The following is a 16844-nucleotide window of genomic DNA, read 5'->3' as shown; positions in this document are numbered from 1 at the left end:
TTTTTGGGAGGGGGTTACATCATTAGGCAAAAGATCCATGACATATAGAAGATATGGAGGCCCAAAGACCAATGGCACTGGTCTCATGAAGACAAGAGTTTAGAGAGCAATCACACTGTTTTTAGTCAATGGTCAGAATAAAGCTACAAACTTAGGTCACAAAGATTTCAAAGTACAAAGATCTTGAAAAACAACATCAAGGAGACCTCATTTATAAAAGGTTCAGCAGCACAGATTAAAGAAACAAAAAAATCAAAACCTTCACACTGATTTTGAAATGAGTAATCAATTGTTTTTCAATAATTTTGCCAGACAGACCTCTGCTCTCGCCAAACATGGGTGCAAATCTAACAATTTCATTCTTAATGTTATTTGAGAGTATGATTTGGTGGCGTCTGAGGTGGTCAGATTATACTCCTGAGGAACCCACCAATGTTGCCAGCAGACTAAAGGCAGCACACAATGGCCTTCCATTTTTATATCACTTTTTTTTCCATATCTGCCCCAAAGTCCAAGGCATCTTAACATCATCTGCTCTTACTAACTGAGAAGAAAATGTTGGTTAAGTGTTGGTCTTTGGGGAGAGTTTGAGGCCCGTATGAACGTCCATCTTCAAAATCAGTATTTTCACATGCTTGGTCCATTGTAAAATAAAAATATAGCTCCATACTTTCACTGAATAGTGGCTTTACCACAACATACAGTATGTCACTTCTTAAGGCAATAATGGTTAAACAACATACAAATAGTTTGGATGTAATAGACAATGTTCACAAAAGGTACATAATATATGTATCTACAATATGTTCAACATATAGTTGCTATTATTTAGATACCCAGAAAATAAACATCTACTACTTTTACACTACAAAAACATCAAGATATGACAGCACTTTAGCTGGTACATCTGGCTGGTACTAAGGTTGCCATGGATACAGTGTTGTAGGTGCTGCTGATTGGCTGGGATAGGCTGTGGCCTTGTGCTGTGGCCCAATCATTGAGTAGCACTGTATCTGTGAAGGTCTGTGTGGTGGCGGGGTGTCACTTCAACAATCCTTTTTAAGTGTTCTGTCTGTCCAGTGTGTCTCCTGTCTCCGTTTGTGTGAGTGAATGTGAAGGAGTGAGTGGATGGACGATGGATGGATGAGCGATGGCAAACAGGGTGGACTCGTCATGACAACGCTGGACTGTCACCACCTAAAATTTGACTATGGCTAGTAAATTCCATAACACCACCAAAGACTACTTGTCAGGACTTTGATTTATTCATTCACCGATACAGCTTAGAATACAAGTTTTTCAGGCTAGAAATCTCTCATTGAAGGCACAGGTTATATACGTTAGTTGGCCAAATTAAAAAGAACTGACATTACAAAAGTATGGCATCAGATACCTGTGTCGATCAAAATCCACATGGAAACACAAGCCATGGTGCAGTATCGCTGCAGATACTGCTCGGAGATAAAAATTAGCTATATATCAGGCGGTGCCATTTCATAAAAAGTCCAGTTCACCTGCATAGTATTTTTCAGAGTTCAGAGTATATAGGAGTCTCAGGTCAGTGGTTAAGACGTAGGCCAGGTCAGAGTATATTTATAGGTTGGCTCTCGTGATTCCCTCTCTTCCTCTTCACTGGGTTTATAAAGAAGGAATGACTACTGACATCCAACCACTGAACAGACAGGGAAGGCACAGGAAACATTTGTAAAGGACCAGGTGCTGGATGAAGGCGTAGAGGGAAAAAAATGGCATCACAAAAATTAAGGTAATACATGATATGCTGTATGATTTTGCCCATTTCCCCTCTGTCTCTCTCACATGCTTGAACATGCACACCCAAACGTCAAACACAAACACAAACATACACAAATCAAAACATCTGGTACAAGCATACAGAGTGACAGAGTGGGCTGAAAATCGGGTGACACAATGTTGAACTTATCAATGCAAAAGCAATGTGTGTGTGCGTGTGTGTGTGTGTGTGTGTGTGTATGTAGGTCAATACGTATCATACTTGCCAACCATTAGAGTCCAGCAGACAAGGAGATTTAAAAAGAAAAAAAAAGTCAGTTTAAAATTCAGCAATCTCTTGAAATCGTGTTGATTTTGTATCAATATAAGACATACAGTACGAAAACTGCATTTGCACCTTAATTTGAACTTTCTTGAGGCAAGTTTTTGTATTTGGGAAATACATGATCAGATAATTACATATCATTTCACAATTTAGGCCCTACATTATAGAATAATGAGGAAAGGAGGAATTTATCTCACACAAGTCAAAAACTGATTGAAAACACGATATTACCACACTACACGTGCAGGAGCGGCTGCTATACAAAGATTTTTTGTTTTTTTTTTCCACTCACGTACAAAGCGGTCTGGATCTCACATTGCTATCTCGAGCTTGACAAGATCTTAAACATGACGCTGTTTTGCCCAAATCAAATATGCCACTGCAAGAAACAAAATGTATACGATATTAAAAAAAACACCAATATAGTATAGGGCTGAGACTTGTTTTGTAACTATTTCTAACAAATATAGTGAATGGGTAGATCTTGAAAACTGATTAAAATTTGGGAGAAAACAGGGAGAAATGAGACCCCAGTAGAACACCAGGAGAGGGGCATGAAAATCGGGAGTCTCCTGGGAATATTGGGAGTGTTGGCCAGTACGATATGCATGTGTCTCTAAGGTGGTGTGCTGTGTGTCTCGGTCAAAGTGTGCAGGTTTAAGCTTGGCCTGGGCTGCTTGCTGGGAGGTTCCGTCAGTTCGTCGTCGTCCTCGGCAACGGTCAGAGAGCTTGACTGCAGCACAAGCTCTCCACTCTCCTCCTCACTCTCCTCTTCCTCCTCCTCCTCTTCCTCATCTGGCAGACAAAGGCAGTTCAATTAAGTTATGAGGCCATGATGACTGCATGAACGAGTATCGTGTTAAGAAAAGGCTGCTGGAGGGGACAAAGCTGCGGTTACCTTTCTCCAGATCCAGAGTGCTTCGGTTCTTGACAGTGCTGGCAAACTAAAAAAAAAAAAAAAAAAATAGCAATATTGGGACATACTTAAGCATTATAATTTCATGCAGACCACACTAAATTAGTGTGTGTTCACACATACCTCTCCCATGACAGCAATGGGTGTCTCTCCTTTAGCCTGGGCCACCCTGTGTTCTATTAGGTAGTACATATACTCGTCATACAGCAGGCGGATCAAGTGGAAGGAGCCAAAGCTAGCAGCGCTGCGCAGAGTCAGGTCCCTGATTACCATCGAGCTGCAGACACAGGGAGGCAGATGTTGGAAATTTATCTTCAATATGCAAATCTTTCAACTTGATATCCCAAAAATGTTTACACTTTGTCCTAACAGCATCCGTGCGTTTGAGCAGTGTGTTGAGATGCTTTGATGCTGACTACCCTGCAAACCGGGCATCAGGTCATAAATGTGAATAAAACAAACACCAATAATTTGTAATTTTCCAAGTCTGATTTACGTGATTTTAGCAGTGGCAAAACGAACATGCTGACGTGTCCATCAAAACAGAGAAAGGGTATTTGTTGACACTTTGGGGAAGGAAGGTGAAACAGGCCACTCACAATGTTTACAGTCTATGTACACAACCTCATTGATTTGAATGGGAGTGTTCTGTTGTTTGTTTATTTTTTTGATGTTGCTGGTGGCACGTCGCTATCCTTTCCATTAGGACAATTCGTATTCGTTTTTGTCCATCACTTTCTCCCTTTCCTTCCCATTTCTCTCACCTGTAGAAGGACCAGTTGAGCAGGAAGAGCTTGGCAGCCTTGGGAAGAGCAGCGGGGTTCTGCTCATAGGGCTTTAAGACCTGGGAGACAACTCCGTCCAGCCAGGCAGCCCACTGCTCCAGGGAGTTCTGCTGCTGCAGGGTCAGCTTGAAGTCCTGTTCCAGCCGCTGGACCACACGGTCCTCACAGCGACACACCCAGGACGCCTGTTCCTGAAGGAGAGGCAGAGTGTCAGTGCTCATCTACATCGGAAGGTCAGAAAAAGGTGGTGGCGGGGATATGAAGGACACATTAGTATTCTGACAGACCTGAACATTGGTGAAGTCAACCCGGTTGAGGTCAGAGAGCATTTGGTTGATCTGGGCTGAGTTCTGCAGAACGGCGCGGGCTGCCTGGGCCAGGTGGTTCAGGCTGGTGTAGCGGCGCAGTGTCTGGGAGAAGGAACACACACACACCACCTACAACAGAGGGGTGTGAGAAAGAGGGCAGAGGGATGAAGTCAGAATGAGACAGCAGCAGTCAGAAAGGAAGGACAGTAAGACAGGAGTGACACGGAGAAATGACTATAAGATCTGCATGATACATTTGTCCACATAAAGGCAGAAAAGGGAAAATGTCATCACCACAAAGATTAACCCTAACGTGCACACACACACACACACACACACACACACACACACACACCTTTATGCGGACCATCTCCTCTGGGATGTTCATCATGGCACCGGTCAACCAAGTCTCCAAACTCTTGGCAAAGTTACGGATGGCCTGAGTTAAGGCACCTGAAAAAGGAGAGGTGAAGTAAAGCAGAGACAGTAGGACAATGTTGACATATGCGGCTGTGTAATAATGGAGGGTAAACCCACCTAAACTCTGTTCATTTACAGTTTTCACTCAGATTTGTAGGCTGATATAAATGTCTATCCCTTCATTAAAAGGAGACCAAATGTATATAATTAGCTATTTTCTCTATTGATATCCACACATCAGTAGTATGTGGCATTTGAAATGACAATCCCTTACGCAAGTCTTCATTCTACTGGTTGACCTCAATTAAATCAGAAGAGTTGATGCTGTTGGCCAATCAGGTTCCAGTATTATGACTGTTCTGTGACAACTCCACAGATTAATTAAGTAAATACCCTTTTACATTTACTTGCAAAATATCATGAAGAATATTATTCTCATCATAATCTCTATTACATTAGCAAACAACAAAATCATAAAAAGTCATTCCTACACTACACACTCTTAAAGTGTGGTTAACAACTTACTAGGGATGGGTCTCAGTACATCAGGGATGAGCATCTCCACTAGAGTCTGGTAGAGGACGTTGTCACATTCTCTGGTCCAGCGCAGCACCGGCTCAAACTTACACAACATCACCAGGCATGACTTTGGCAGGCGCTTTTCTGATTCGTTGTGCCTGGAAAAGCGCACACACACAGCAATGAATATGGGATGTGCAGAAAGAGATGATTTGTGTGTTACAGCATGCCAGAGAGCATTTCAAGGTTAAAGCAGAGAATGCACAAACATGCTAATGCATCTTTTGTGAGTGTGTGTGTGTGTGTGTCTGTGATACTCACAGGTTGAGTGATTCAGTATCAGTGCCCTGGCTGAACCTCCAGAAGGATTTCCACAGTGTCTCCACAAGAGTGAACTGCAGGTTGACCATCACATCCAGAATGGCCTGTGAGGATCACACATGACACAGATTAGATCAGGCATCCCGCATCACAGAACAAACAAAGTTATGTGTCCACTGGGACCTTCTCTTCACTTCTCTGGCTTCTTGTTCCTCATTGTGTTCACTGACAAGGATGTGCTGCTGCTGCACGTTTTATCAGAACAGGAAGCATGAGCACTAGATGATAAAAATAACAACTTTCAACACAGCAGTTCTGGTTTTATTGAAATTAGATTTCAACAGTGGATTTGAAACAACAACAACTGTGAGGAGAGCTTCCCCAAGCATCTGTTTGTCACTGTAACCTCACAAGAAGAAATAATGATGGACATAGAATCTAACTTACCCCGTGACACCGATTCCTCAAATTTTAAAGGAGAATGCAATGGAAATAAGGATGGCCTAGGCTATTTCAGTAAACTACAACTTTGAGCGTGAAAGCGTCAGTTTTTTTAAATCTGTGGCTGCCTACCTCACAGTGTTCTCTGTACAGAGTCTGGAAGGCCTTGAGGTGTTCTAGGAGTATCCCCTCAGGCAGGGTTCGATCCTGCAGGTCCACTTCCTGGAAATCCGGCAGAGGCCTTGATGCCTCTGTACCATACAGCAGAGGTACACAGAAAGACAGCAATCATGGAAGTGGAAAAGTAAGACCTTCAAAGTTTTGACTGTCAAAGCTGTTTGTTGTAATTCAAAGAAAATGTTGTAGTGTGCTGTGTACAATCATATTTCTTGGAGGTGCTAGAAACCTGGGGGAAACAGTGTCCAGCTTTACATGTTACTCTATGGCACATGTATTATGTCTAGTATGGTAGTAAGTCCATAAAATGGCATTTGGAGCAGCCCAAGTCCTATCCCATTCTGAACATGGCCTTGGTGTTCCTCACCCAGGAACTGCTGATACTGTTGCACCTGGGCTGAGATGTCACAGAGTGCCGCTGCCTGCTGCTGACTCGACCCTCCTGAGGTCCCATTGATGATCCCCTCTGCCTTGTGCACTGGCTTTATCCTGTCAGTGTAGCCATCATTCAGGGAGACAGAAAGAGACGCGCACACACACAGAGAAAGAGCATGAAATTGGCTACATCTTGCTCTTTGACCACACATTGTACCATTCAGTCACATAAAAAATGCATTAGAGGAGTGATAAACCCACTTCAAAAGTGAGATTTTGAGATTTTCTTATTTTGTATTATTCTTGAGTACTATCTTCATCATCCACTAAGATTTGAGAATTCGTAAAATTCCATGGACTACAGCTTGGGGCTACATTTTCCACAGCGATATATTCCAACAGGGCTAGATAAGCATTCCCCTTGCAGGTGTCTTGGGTGCGCTCCAAATCCCCACCAGCATGGCGCTGGTATGTGCTGTATGGGTGTGGTTTCCACTGTATTATATTCTAGGACATGCCATTTGTGCCAACTTGATGCAACAGTGAAAGATACAAATACCATGTGTGGCATGACAAAGAATGATGACTCAACAAGTGAATGGTAGTGAAAAACGTTGTGAAGGTCATTCATCCTCATCGATGCTTGCAAAATGGTTTTTGATGTTTGGCATAAATGATGGCTGCGTATGTGTAGATGCCGCCTACACTCCATGTGAGCAGTTTTATCCACCCTTGCTGCCACATCATAAGCAACACACTGGCACATCCATATGGAGCATACTCTGTCACACCAGCAAAATGCAAAAATCCTGCTTTTTGGAGGTTGAAATAGGTACCGGTCTTACTACAATGGCAACAATATGTTGGCAAATGTACTCACAGGTAACACTGCTGCTGTAAAGCCCCCCTGCTCAAAACTTTTATTTTGGAGACTTGTAGCTGTAGAGCTGATGTGGCAAAGCCCTCAACTGACGTCATCGCTAGCCAAAGCTCAATACTGAATTGAGTGTTTTGCTAACCCTTACCCTCTTCTGTAATATCCCTGAATTGGTAAAATAATTGCACAACCACATGCAGCTACCTGTGTTTCTGTGAGAAAGGCTGCTGCCTCATCGCCAGGTGCTGCTGCTCATCCATCAGTCTTAGCAGAGGGGAACCGGATTTGATCCTCAGACCATAGTAGTGGTATTTCGAATTCCCTCTGGAACACATATTCACACACACACACATGTATTTATGATACTGCACTGCGGCACCGGTTTGACACATCTTCTCTGCGTGTGTGTGTCTGTGTGTGTACCTTGTCCCCAGTCTCCGCGTACGCAGCCCCATGAAGACAGACCTGATGAGCTTGCCGAAGGAGGCAGCATTGACAGGTTCTAGTTTGTGCTCCTGGCAGTGCAGCAGGTAGTGGCAGTAGAGAGTGCAGCGAGGTAAACTCACCCCCTCCGCTCCCTCGTAGTTCTCACACAACCACTGCACCTGAGAGAGGCAGGTAGTTGAAAGATTTAATTGTAAACAGCCGCCTCACAACTGATCAAACTTCACTCACTTTTAACTCTGGAGTACTCACCGTAGCAGGTGGTGCACGAGAGTTTGGGCTGGAGTAACTCTGTCCTCCCCCTCCTCCGCCTCCTCCTCCTCCACCGCCCCCTCCCCCCAGCACATAACCTCCCTGAATGACATAGCCCCCACCGCCTCCGGCTCCCCCACTATTGGCTCCTGCTGTTGCCACGGATACAGAGACAGGCTGCGAGGTCACAGAGCCAGTGATCTCTGACTCAGAAGTGGACGTGGCTTCATAGTAGGTGGAGGAAGAAGTGGGTGGGGTCTGGGAGTAGAGCGGTGAGTCAGAGTAAGGGTAACTGCTTGATCGGCTGGATGGAGATCGACATTTGGGCAGAAATACATAGAAACATGTAAATGCAGCGTGTTCAGTTGTGTTACCAGTAAAATGAGGTTATGTGCAATTCCCAGATAAACAGAGCAAGTAACGCTCTACTCACATGGTGGACGTAGTGAAGGTGGAGTCTCCTGTTCCATCCACATACTGCACCTGGCCAGAGTACACATGCTCCACATGCTCCACCTGGACACAAAAACACAGAGAGGAAACTTAAGCCTTGTTTGTTCTATGTTGTATGTTTATTCAGAAATGTTTCTAGGAATACAAAAAGTAGCGCATAAAAAGAGTAACACATCAGATATGAATGTGAGTGGCATGTTTAAAAAAAAAGATCAAATAAAACAATCTTGGAAGAAAAAAGAAACAGCTGTCCAAGATTTTTCATGAGCAAGCCAAGAGCTCCTTCACTCACACAGCTGCTCCTCATATTATGTCTGGGTACGTTTTTGTATCCCTACACAAGTATACACAAAGTATAGGCTACATAATAGTGCAAACGTTGTGGCAGCCTCCAAATTCTGTCAACCACAGTTTTGCATTTTGACCATTTCAACCCTGTGGTTTTAATGTCCAGGGACCTCCAAGGCTTCCTTGAAGGGCTCACACGTGGACCTCCGTAAAATGAGGAATACTTCAGTTCCACTAGAATTCAATTAACTAAAAAAATATGAGTGATTATTTTAACCCAAAGTTTAAATCTCACAACTTTTGATCTATTTATCAGTATTCACATATGAGCGCCCTGACTCTATAGCGTACAAAAGGCACAGACTAAATAATATCCTTTGTGACACTATTTATGATCACATCAAAGTAACTTCAGTGGCAGGTGGCTTCTCAGTAATTTTTAGGGTTTTTTTTGTTTGTTTTATTACTATACTGTAAGTACAATACCCCATTAACACCAATTGGTCATTGTGGTCATCAATGGCTAAAGAAATAAAAAGGTATTAACCTTATGTTGTTTGAGGGCCCCTATCAGTTGTGGGCCCTTTCAATCATCATAAGACACCCCACTACCATCACCCTGCCCTACACTGCTAGAGCCCAGGGTTTCCGCTACATGTAATTCATCGTGGCGCACCGCCACGGCAAAATAAAAGCCGCCACACCTTCGGAATGATTTTTTTTTCTTCCAGGTGTTAAAACAATTTTAAAAGGATATATATACATATATATATGCTATCTAGCCTTTTTTGCGCAAATATATTTATTATAATCAGTTTGAAATGATAATTTAAATATCATGAAATGGTACATAACACTGCAATTAACTTTATTTTGAAAAATGAACACCGGAGTCATTACCCGCCTGTTTGATTACTGTCTGCAGCGCGCTCGCAGAGGGAGAGAAAAGGCCAAGAGAAAGGTACCTAGGCAAGATTAAATTTAATACAGTTTTTTGTTCAAGCCTGTGAAAACGACCCTAATGTTATCGTTAATGTTAACACTGTAGGGACTATAATGTCCGCGATCAGCAGGGACGGTTTTTGCTATGGGCAATGTGGGCAACCGCCCAGGGCGCAATCTACTTGGGGGCGCACAAGCGCCGTCCAAAAACAAAAAGGTGCGCCCGCAAAAAAAAAAAAAAATCGTTTCTAGACTAATATCGCTCATTTCCATGTCAAGTTGGTGCAGTGGGCGCTAAGGCGCCCCTACTATCACGTCAACTTGCTGCTGAGAGTCATGTATACAGGTCGTGTGTGTCAGAAGAAAAGGCAAGGGGGAGGGGGGCGCGGGGGATCAACTTGCGACTGCAGAGGCTGTGCGCAGGTTCTGAGTCTCAGGAAAAGCAAAGGGGAGGGGGGCGGGGGATAGACTAACCTCTGATATGAAAGATCCCAGGCCAAACAACACAAACTGCTGCTTCCAAATAAATTGTATTTCATTCATAAAATTAATATAGACCCCTTATAGCTACATGTAATTTATTGGGTTATGTGAAAATGCCAAACAACAACAACAACAACAAAAAGTCAATGGAGTATCATGGACAAAAGGCCAAAAAAAACATCAGGTGCCCAGTTCAGAAAGAGGAGAGAAGAAGAGGAGAAACGTTCAAAAGATAAAGGTATGCAAGTCTCTATGCATGACGTTAATTGTGCATGTAATGAAACAGTAGCCTATACCCTATTTATTAGCCTCTTGCTAATATGTTGCCACTTAGCCACAGAAGTTTTTTGTTTTTTGTTTTTTTTTTTGTTTTTTTGTTTTTTAGTTTTGCTGAACTAGCAACTATTAGAATTTTAGGCATCATGTCATGGAATTAATTTCACCCATAGGCTAGTTTGTGTTTGCAACACAACAAGTGCAAGTTCACATTGGCCTGTTAGTCTGTGGATTTGGTAAACAATACGTCCAGACTGTGGAATTTTTAATTTTTTTTGCTATACGTGGGTCTATGGTAACCTAAATAACTTCCTATACACTGATATGACATTTTGTAAGCTATATGTGATATAGCTTTATGAGTAATTTCTAGTGTGTTATTCTTAGTTAATAGGATGTTAAAAAATGATAGGCCTGATGTGGTGGGGGTGGGGGACGGTTCGCCCAGGGCGCAAAACTAGCCAGGACCGCCTCTGGCGATCACGAAAAAACATTACAACAACTTCACCGGCACCGTATAAGTCCAAAAAGCAGAGAAACTTTCCAGGCTACAGCTGCGCACTGACATAGATTGTGTAACAAAGCGAAGAGGTGCCACTCGGCTCGCCACTCACTGGCTAACAGCAGCACACTGGCTTAGCTTGTCTATTCAGAGAAGAGGTATCACTTTGGCTTTTTTTTCAATCTTTATTATAACAGGCATACTACTGCTCATTCATTGGTAGCTGAATTGTTAGGTCTGTTTGATAAGTAATTTACATTAAAAAAATAATAATAATAATAATAATTTAATATATTTTTAAATGGGGGGGGGGGGGGGGGGTTCAATGACGCTGAAGCCCTCCCCCACAGTTTCAAAAAATCCTAGAGGAAACCCTGTAGAGCCATTAGCATGAAACAATAAACCAGGGCCGTTGCTAGGCTCTGAAGACATCAGGGGCTTAGCTCACTGAATCACTGGGTATTGCCAACAGCCTTGTGATGCAATATGTATAACAGCATGCAACAAAGAGAGACACAGCTCAGTGCTCTGGGGGAAAGACACACTATGTGCTGAAACGTCAGTCTCTTCAGCCAAGAATAAAGTTTATGCTTCTCTTTAATGCTCTGATGACTTTTAAATAAGATTGCTTCTATGGAACAGAGTGTATTTTACTGTTTTCCAATCCAGTGCAATCATTTCAGTACTTATTGCCTTGATTTCTGCATTGCAGAAAATTTCAACACTTAATTCATTAAGAGATGGACTGGGCTAAAAAAATTGTATCAAGACTTTTGACCGACCTGGTCAAATATAGTCTACCAGACATTGCCTAATGTATATGAATTGGGGCCTATGTATTTTTTCATTCTAATAAAAACAACTACAAGACCTATATATGGATTTCTATTTTTGTCACAATATTCTGTCTCAAGCAGAAATTTCAAATTTGATAATTACACAAGATGTGTGAAAACTGGCAAGAGATCAAGCGAGTTACTGGCAAATTTCTGTATCTGTAATAGAGAGGCATTTGTCTCCAGCTGTTTCTTGAATGTTCTGCTATGCCAAGTATATCACAAAAAATAGAAACACTGGAAATGAGGCATATGGCTCAGTCAGAGGCAGAATATTTAGCCCACTGTTTGCTAAAAGGCTTGCTAAAAGGCACACATGTACCAACATCCCTGATCTGGATCTGGATGCAACACATTTTCATAATAAATGGGGGGCTATCACTTTTATAAATATGAAGATAACATACATCCATTAAGAAAAAATGTATTTATGTAATTTTCTTCTCAATTGGTGTAACTTTTTCCAAATAAAAGAAACATTCAGGGCTGGCATTAAAATATGCCCAGGCCTAACAATGTCACTGCACTACACAAATGATTTTTATTTCAAGTGTATTCCCTGACATGTACATGTGTGTGTGTGTGTGTGTGTGTGTGTGTATGTATGTGCTTCACCTCCTGGGCAATGTGTACAGGCTGTAGGTTGTTGATGTGAGCTGTCTGAATCCGCTTGGCTGCCTGTGACACTGCCTGCAATACTGTCCTCTGCTGGTGAATGAAGTCATGATACCACAGGGTCAGACGACTCAAGTACACTTCTTTATCAACCATTTAACCATCGAATGTCCTGTAAATGGCCAACTCACGGTGTGTGTGTCTTACCTGTGGAGTGGTCTGCACCGGTTGGACCACCTGAGTAGGAACTCCAGGGGCAGGAGGGCTGGAGTCTGACAGACTGTCATTGGAGTGGACTGAACCCTCTGGGGATGACAGGGAGAGATGGAGAGAGAGAGAGAAAGACAAGATTCATCAAAACATCAAAACAGAAAAAGCCGCCCGTTACCACAAATTCTTAGTACTCACGACATACTGCTTCCAAACTGTAATAGCAGCCACTGTAGAACATGCTAGAACTGTGTCTCTCTAACTCTCCCTCCGTCCTTATATCTTGCACACAGGGGGAGGCCTTGGACAGCTAATCTCCCCAGATGGAGGTAGAAATCCCTCCATCATGTAAACATGCAGATCGGATGAGAGAGGAAACAGAGAGATAGGGGATGATGGAGAAAGGGAGACAACACAGACTAATGAGAGGATGGAGGATGGGTGGAGGCGGGGAGAGGGTGAAATTCACTTCATTCCTCTTTGATAATTTCCCTCTCTAGCTCCCACCTTTACAGCTTAATTTACTATTGCTTTGTCAAAATTGACATGAAATTAACACATGCTACTACTCAAATGCTGGCAAATTTTGTGTGTGGCTGTTCAGTTCAGCAGCAAACAGCTCCATGTTCGCAGAGCTTTAAAATTGTTACCATAATCCTTACACTGACAGACGGATTCTGTTGTTTAAACAATTGAGCAAAACCAGCATTAAACCCGTTATTATTTGAGGCAAAGGTTTTTAAATACTTATCTGGCTCAGACTGACTTGGAAATGTGCCAAAAATGGCTAATGCTCTGAATTTGATCATTTACATACATTTAAATTATAGGTTTTCTGTTTCCCTGTCAGCTTATCTGTAAGAGACATGAAACAGTGTGGTGCCCTTTCTTTTATAATAATTTTAGCTATTAAAATCAGCCAAACTAAATCCCTGTTACAAAATGCATTTATCGTTCATAATTACTGGGCTGCAAAATCTAACATGAGCAAATAAACATTTAATTCCTGGTATTCACCCTAGTGTTCAGCAGAAGAAGGCAATTATTTAAGTCTGTTTAATGTTATTTACTGCATTTACTGGAGATTTTAGAGCAAGTCATGTCAGCCTATGGTCATACAGATGGGTATGCAGACCTTAACAGCACAACTGTCTTAACTTGTAAACCAGGCCTGTGAGTCTCTCTCTCTGGGTGAGAGTGCACAAGTGTTACTTGATACCAGCAGGCAACATGATCTACTAATAGACAGCCCTAAAATAAACATACCGAGTTGGGGTCAATTCATTTCCATTTCCATTTAATAACATAATTCAAAATGGCAAAAAACTCTCTTATGATTGTGTACTAAATCCTAATTAACTTGAGATAAATTTCATATAAGAACTGAAATGAACTGAATTGATGGTTGGAACTGGTCCAAAGCCTGACAGGTACACTATACTTTGGTGAATAATTATTGGCCAACCTACAATACCACCAGAGTACTGTATCACTGCAGTAGTTGCTAACTTATGGGCATGTTCCTGTGCTACAATAAACAAACATCATTAAACCACAAACTTCTGACTGGCAATATCAGGAGCATGGCAGAATGGAAGTCTGGTTCCCATTAATGCAGAGGACAAATGATTCACGCTCCCACGTTTGAGACACTGCAGCCTAGCAACCAAGACCGTTGTCTTATTTTGCCCTCAAAATGTACACACCGCCCCACCAGAGAAGCAAACCAACTCAATGGTATTGAATCTGGTCCTCAGGACCCAAAGCCCTGTTGGTTTTTAATACAGCCATCACCAAGGAAAGATTTTCCCCCTAGGATGCAAGGGGAATAGTTGGCAGCAAAGAAAACCAACTCTTGGTACTGAGGACCAGGATTAAAAACCACTTAAGATCAAAAAAACACATTGATTTTCATCAGTCATTATTCAGCTTCAATGCTTGCTGAAATAAATGTAGTCAAAATTATTCCTCTGAAATGAAAGCTTAAAGGGCTTGTGTAAAAATATGATCCGGGGGGAGGGGGTCAAGTGAGGATGTAGTTGTTGATGACCACCCCCAAATTTCACAAAACAGCTTGATGCTACTAGTCACCCTGTCAATGTCTATGACATTCATGGAGGTCCTGCGGTTACAACAGCACACCTACTGTGACACCCAGTTTCCCCGGATGAAGTGAGGATTTGCCAATGGATAAATTATCACTCACTACAGAGACACAACTGCCATCTGAATTGCTAGGAACTAAAATCCAGCACTGTAGAGGACACCTCCAGTCTCAAATCAGGATCCAGCGTGTTGTTTTTTCTCTAGACAGACTTGACATAAGAGCTGCAGCTTTTTCAGGCTGCATGCCTTAACATGACCTCCTGCTGCTCAGAGTATGTGGTATGTGTGTCGATGCCTATTATTCCTAAGTTTCTCACCTGTAACAGTTACTATGATGTATTGAGGTGAACTGCTTTGGCCATTACTCTTCTGGATTGCAGAGTGCTGAATTTCAGTGGTTACATACTGAGCAGGAGTGGTCAGAACCACCGCTTTCTGGCTCTGGGCCTGAGTAGGTGGGGCTTGGGGGCGAAGTGCATCCTGTCCTGTTTTTGAGGCAGTGGCTGATTGGTTGGCTGAGGCAATGGTTCCAGAGGTTGGTGGGATCTCAGGCAGGAAGTGTGCAGGCTTAGAGGATGAGGGTGTGGTGGCAGCAGGTGTTGCTATGGTTACTGTGTTGGCCTGCTGAGGGTGAAGGTCCTCTGAGTATCCAGAAGTTGCCATGGCAACTAACGCTTTGAGACACTATTCCTGTGGATAGAAAAGAGATGGAACTGAACAGTGAAAATGCAGCAAACACACACACACACACACACACACACACAAGTATTATTTCACTTTTCCATGTTATACAGGTCACCTTTTATCAAAAGCCGCACAGATGATTTCTCTCTGTGTGTGTGTGTGTGTGTGTGTGTACACGCATGCTTCGGGGACATAATAATCAAGAGGGGGAAGTGTGTATTTTGACTGTTCTGTCCTCTCCTATTTGTGTCCATTCTGAAACAAATGCTGCAAGTGTAAAGAGTAAATAAAGCATGAATTAAACTACTTAAAAGAGCCGATTAAGCCCATTTACCACGTCAGGTGAAATAAAACTACCAAGTGATTAATCACAAATTAGCAATTCTACGACACTGATTCCATGAACAGTTGTAGGGCTATATATGTGTATCTAAAAATTAATGGTTCAAATTGTCAATCAGTACTTGAGGCCATCCCCCAAGAAGATAAGCCACTCCTGCGTAAGCTAACACCCCGAGCAAGACAATCAGATGATGGACCGACACACTGCGTTCACGGGACTGACACATTCAGTGGTAGCCCGAAAACTTTTGTCGAAGTCGCATAAACACTACAAGACATACTAGACTTAAATGTCCATGGTTAGAGCACATAAATGCGGTCGTGGCGTGAGCACTTACATGTTATTTCTCACGCCTGTAACTAACCTTGCTGGCTAGCGAGAGAGTGAGTTGAGAAATCGAGAGTGATAGCTTCCTCTGCTAGCGGCTAAGTTATAAAGCGAGCTAGCTGGCTTGCTATTGACCGTAATTATCAATGAATGTGTGAGCACTCCACCAAACACGTCTCGTAATGATTTTTGGCTTATCAAAACCAACGGGAAACAGTGTGAACATCCTAAAAACCAAAGCTGAAAAAGTACACGAATCGCACTACAACACAACCGCCATTTTGTGCTCTTATCAAAGATTTGACATCGCCATAACAACCGCTTGCGTTTGGAAACCAGCTAGCAACCACTTTCATCACCGCCACGCTCGGCCAATTTCACGTTAACGTTGACGGTTGTACAAAAAACACACCAATTCAATTTGACAAATACTAAATGATAAATTTGAGGCAGTTTACTTTAACATCTCTAATTTACCCCAGCAATGTCCTTTGTTTGGTCGTTAAAGTTTTTCCTTGGCGATTTAGGGTTGTTGTTGTTGATTCTCGTTGCTTGGTTCTTGTCGCCAGGACTACCGTGACTATGGCGCCTTGTCTTCACCGGGGCAACTGTTGCTACCCTCTCGTCATCGCCCCGCCCTTCTCCTAATTTTGATTGGATGACTCGGGAGGTGGTCGCTGTGTCACTAAAATAATCGACCACTGATTGGTCATGAGTGTCTGTCCGTCACCTCCAACCCCCCGCCCCAACGTCAAATTACCACCTCTTACTAATGTAACTTAGATCAGGTTATCAGGCAAATGGATAAACAATGTTGAATGTCAAATTATTCATTGCCCATCGCTGTCGGGCCCTGAAGGCTTAATG

General features: G+C 42.6%; 1 protein-coding gene across 2 annotated transcripts; it reads right to left on the bottom strand.

Moving 5' to 3' along the window:
• Positions 1 to 98: 98 nt before the first annotated feature.
• Positions 99 to 16585, bottom strand: rfx1b (regulatory factor X, 1b (influences HLA class II expression)). Of its 2 annotated transcripts, none has more exons than XM_030062733.1 (18): positions 16455 to 16585; positions 14941 to 15313; positions 12515 to 12612; positions 12308 to 12400; positions 8346 to 8428; positions 7913 to 8216; positions 7640 to 7821; positions 7421 to 7540; positions 6332 to 6453; positions 5920 to 6038; positions 5347 to 5450; positions 5032 to 5183; positions 4442 to 4539; positions 4066 to 4215; positions 3758 to 3969; positions 3117 to 3270; positions 2976 to 3021; positions 99 to 2872 (listed from the first exon to the last, which is right to left on the bottom strand). In XM_030062733.1, the coding sequence occupies exons 2-18, from the start codon at positions 15284 to 15286 to the stop codon at positions 2694 to 2696; spliced, it is 2562 nt and encodes an 853-aa protein (XP_029918593.1). In that variant the 5' UTR covers positions 15287 to 15313; positions 16455 to 16585; the 3' UTR covers positions 99 to 2693. The 2 variants fall into 2 exon arrangements, with proteins under 2 accessions (XP_029918593.1, XP_029918671.1); XM_030062811.1 differs by having other exon boundaries at positions 12308 to 12397.
• Positions 16586 to 16844: the final 259 nt, after the last annotated feature.

The sequence above is a fragment of the Myripristis murdjan genome, chromosome 1, assembly GCF_902150065.1.
Source record: "Myripristis murdjan chromosome 1, fMyrMur1.1, whole genome shotgun sequence".
Lineage (NCBI taxonomy): Eukaryota > Metazoa > Chordata > Actinopteri > Holocentriformes > Holocentridae > Myripristis > Myripristis murdjan.
This window is presented reverse-complemented; position numbering and strand designations above follow the sequence as displayed.

What these genes read in the sequence shown, in the direction of transcription:
- rfx1b (XM_030062733.1), bottom strand. Translation starts at nt 15,286, where the DNA reads ATGGCAACTTCTGGATACTCAGAGGACCTTCACCCTCAGCAGGCCAAC. An exon ending in CATCATAGTAACTGTTACAG is followed by an intron (nt 12,613 to 14,940) that starts GTGAGAAACTTA and finishes TGTCATCCCCAG; the next exon opens with AGGGTTCAGTCCACTCCAAT. An exon ending in ACCTTCACTACGTCCACCAT is followed by an intron (nt 8,217 to 8,345) that starts GTGAGTAGAGCG and finishes ATCTCCATCCAG; the next exon opens with CCGATCAAGCAGTTACCCTT.